This window comes from Calliphora vicina, chromosome 1 (assembly GCF_958450345.1).
Source record: "Calliphora vicina chromosome 1, idCalVici1.1, whole genome shotgun sequence".
In the NCBI taxonomy this organism is placed as follows: Eukaryota; Metazoa; Arthropoda; class Insecta; order Diptera; family Calliphoridae; genus Calliphora; species Calliphora vicina.
The window spans coordinates 105882635-105886441 of NC_088780.1; the positions used below are offsets into that span (position 1 = coordinate 105882635).

Below are 3807 nucleotides of genomic sequence, written 5' to 3' on the forward strand. Positions count from 1 at the left end.
TTATAATTTTTTATCTAGACAACCATTTTGAATTTTATCAAATTAAAAATTTATCAGGTGTAACTAGGAAGTTACAGTTTGTTACCGTAACAAAATTGTATATGACAGAACCTATATAAAAGCTGTGTGTTGTGTTAACTAATGTTACATATGTTATACTGGCAACTCCGCAACAAATACACAAACAGCTGTTCAATTTATTTTTTATTTTTGTGGAAAACCGGACAGCAGGTTATGTAGTCATTTTACACAAAATTTATAAATTCATATTTTTCACAAAAAATCAAAGAAACTAAATAAAATGCTGTCCATGATATCGACATCTATGCGTGGTTTGGTAATACGCCAACAAATTACGGGAGATATTCTAAGAAAAGTTCATACCACCGCCGTTTGTGAGGCGGCTCGTAAGGGTACACGAGAAAAGGCACGCAAGAAAAAAGTTAAGGTGGAAGTGAAAAAAGTAGGTTTCATACCACACAATCAAAGGGACAAAAAGTAAGTTGGCCGCACTATGTTTAACTTAAATATGAGCGTAATTTGTTAACACTTTACATGCAGGATTAATTTGCAACGTGAAAATAAACATGTGGATGATTCTTGGAAGCAAATCGCCACCGACAATTGTTATGTGGGCAAATACTATCGTTGGCCAGTATATACAGTATCCGAGGCGATTCAGTGTCATCGTGAGACCCACCATCCCACTATGTACAATGAACCAAATGCACCGCTTATCGTAGATGTTGAATTAAATATGAAAGGTGAAAAATCGACAAGATTCGTGGATAATTTTCAACGTATGGCCATGGTGCCGCATAAATTTGGTCACGGCGAGGAAAGGCGTATATTGGTTTTCACCAAAGGCAATGTAGGTATAAAAGATTGCAACAGGTCCACTGTTATCAAAAGTTCTGTCTTGGGCTCTAGGCCAGGGCATTGTACTTCTTATGGTTCAGTCAAAAAATCAATTGACAGTAGAATATGCGGTTGCCCTCTTGACCTTGGGCTACCAACTGCATTCATGTAGTATTGATGATGTATCTATGAATGTTTAAGGCTGCCGTATATGAATTGCGATCAAATGACTCCTGTACATACATCTGTATGTATACCTCGTATACTCGAATGTCCTTACCGCGGTGGTCTTTGTTTTTGGTGTAAAGTTAGTATTAACTTTGCTAATATTACACTGTGGTAGAAATCGGCCCTTCAATGAGGACAAAATTATAACAACTTGCACATTTAAAACAAAGCCCCTGTTCTGTAAACTAAATCCAAGTATCCTTTTCGAACGAATTCACATATTTTGGTGTGCTGTAAATCAAATCCACATGAATTTATAATAGATAGATGTATATGAGTAAACTAACTTGTTTCAATTCGTCAATTATTCGATTTTGAAAATCGCTCGTTTTTAAAATCATAAGATTTACAGAACAGGGGCGACAATTTTTATAAAAATTTCATTAAATATAAAATACATTTATCAAAATCGAATAATTATTGTGCGAAATGTATCACAAAATTTAAAAAAATTAACTGTGGCTGTCCCCTGTTCCGTAAATCGAATCCGAGTAACGATTTTGTTTTGTTCTGTAAATTAAATCCACATAACTCAATTTTCAATTTACAAAATCGTACAATTTGCAGAACATCAATTATTCGTTTTTGAAATCACTCGATTTACAGAACACGATCAACTATATTATTTAATACATAACAAATTTAAGCGGATACAATCAATAAAAAAAATGGACTTTCGAAATAATAAACACTGAGAATCTTTGTTTAATGACAAATGTTCTACAGGATATTATATTCTCATCACAATTTTGCACAATTTTAATCCAGCACTTTTCAATTCTAGGAAGAAATAGTTGAAGCACGTAAGGCTGGTGCCACTTTAGTCGGCGGAGTTGAATTAATCAAGGATATTACCAATGGTGAACTCTTATTAAGTGACTATGAATATGTGGTAGCCCATCCTAATATCTTGCCAGAGCTTGTGGCTTTGCGAGGCTTGATGAAGCGTAAATTTCCAAATCCCAAGGCCGAAACATTGGGAGCAAATCTCACTGAAATGATAAGGCGTTTTTTGGACGGCATCAGCTACTCGGCAGCCAAGGATGAACATCAACAGGATTTCGGTTTAATAACTACAACAATTGGTACATTGGATATGGATGCACAACATTTAGAGGACAATTTACGTTCACTATTGCAGGATGTCAATTCGGTGAGACCAAAACGTGAAGGACGTTTCATAACTCGCGTTCTACTTAAAAGTCCGCCAAGTCGTGAACAACTGAAGATAGATGCTTTCCAAATTGTACCGGAAATGTACGAGAAAACTGGTAGTGGCAGCAAAAACGCAGCCGCTACAAAGCCAGCCAAGCAACAAGATGATGATATAGATAATGAGGATGAGGTGGAAATCGAAAAAGAAAAGAAAGCTGTTAATTAAATTTTAGTAATTATAATTAAAAATAAAAAATAAAACTGTTTTATTTAAAATTAATAATGTTTTTGAATATACCATAAAAAGTTAGTGATTTCATTGCATTTATTGCTTACTTTGTGTATGATATTTGTTTTAGCCGTTATTAATGTCCCACCAAAACCACTAGATGATAGTTCTAAAATCACTACATTTTCGCACCTGTTTTGTAAATCGAATGATTTCATAACGAGCGAATTCCACAGGTTGTGTTTTTCCAATTGTTTTACCAATAATTGTGTTACGAATGCAATAAATATGTATTGCATTCAAGTTAGTTTAGAAACTAAGCGTTTTATTATTTTTCAATAAATTTATTTTTATTTAAAAAACAGTAATAAAAATAGATACATATATACGTATATTATTATGAAGGGTTTACTGCAATAAGTCGCTATAAAATTAAAATATTGAAAAAATCGAAGTTAAAGTTTTCAAAAATCTAATAATATATGAACTTGTTGAAAGAGTTATTTACATTTTTAGGTCTAGAAATTAAAAATGCATAAAATAGATAGATGTATATGAGTATTCATTAAACCGGGATACCAAGTAACTAGATATTACAAATCAAAGCAAATTATGTTGGTGATGGATGAGATACCATCAACGTTTATAAGTAGTCATCAATTGATTAGGTTTTTGACAACAGACATATGTAGGTTTTGGGCTCTCAATTAGCTATCTAGTTGTATGAATAATAATTTATACATTTGACTTTTCATTGCAATATTCCATGTACTCGTTTGTTATAAAAGTCTTATCGGTTTCACCATTAAACATTTCATAACTGAAACTGTTTTCTTCTTTATTGTAGTGAAAAACATACACAGTATATAAGCAGTTGACAGAAGACATGCACTTTTCGACATTCTGCAAAAAGTCATATAAAAATCCTGTACAAATCACTGGCTTCCAAAAGCGATTCTGCAAAGATTATATTATTTTAAATTTATACATTATATTCATGGCAAAAATATTACCTTTGGCAGTTGTCCTGCCATTTTATGTACAATGGGTTCATCTATAATACCATTTACGTTTTTATAGCCAATATAAACATCTTGAACATTGGCTAAATACGACTGCAGCCAAAACTTTAAATACTTCTGGTCATTATGTTTCAATGTATACCACAATTGTTTCAATAAAACAAAGCGACAATCATTAAGAGCATCCAAATCATTACTAAATTATAAAAGAATATTGTTTAGAAATAAATATGTTTGTGCATTTGAAGGACTCATTGGAAAAAGTGTTTTTGTCAATCCTTGGTTTGTTTTATGATGTTCTTTAACAATTTTCAA

At 32.4% G+C, this 3807-nt stretch overlaps 1 protein-coding gene and 1 long non-coding RNA gene across 2 annotated transcripts; one reads left to right on the forward strand and one right to left on the reverse strand.

Moving 5' to 3' along the window:
- Positions 1-215: 215 nt before the first annotated feature.
- mRpL1 (mitochondrial ribosomal protein L1) lies at positions 216-2524 on the forward strand. The gene is made up of 3 exons (XM_065515428.1): positions 216-498; positions 562-871; positions 1871-2524. The coding sequence occupies exons 1-3, from the start codon at positions 302-304 to the stop codon at positions 2465-2467; spliced, it is 1104 nt and encodes a 367-aa protein (XP_065371500.1). The 5' UTR covers positions 216-301; the 3' UTR covers positions 2468-2524.
- Positions 2525-2793: 269 nt separating this feature from the next.
- On the reverse strand, positions 2794-3807 carry LOC135955059 (uncharacterized). Its single transcript, XR_010576280.1, has 2 exons — positions 3484-3807; positions 2794-3427 (listed from the first exon to the last, which is right to left on the reverse strand). It is a non-coding gene; the product is annotated as an uncharacterized LOC135955059 (long non-coding RNA).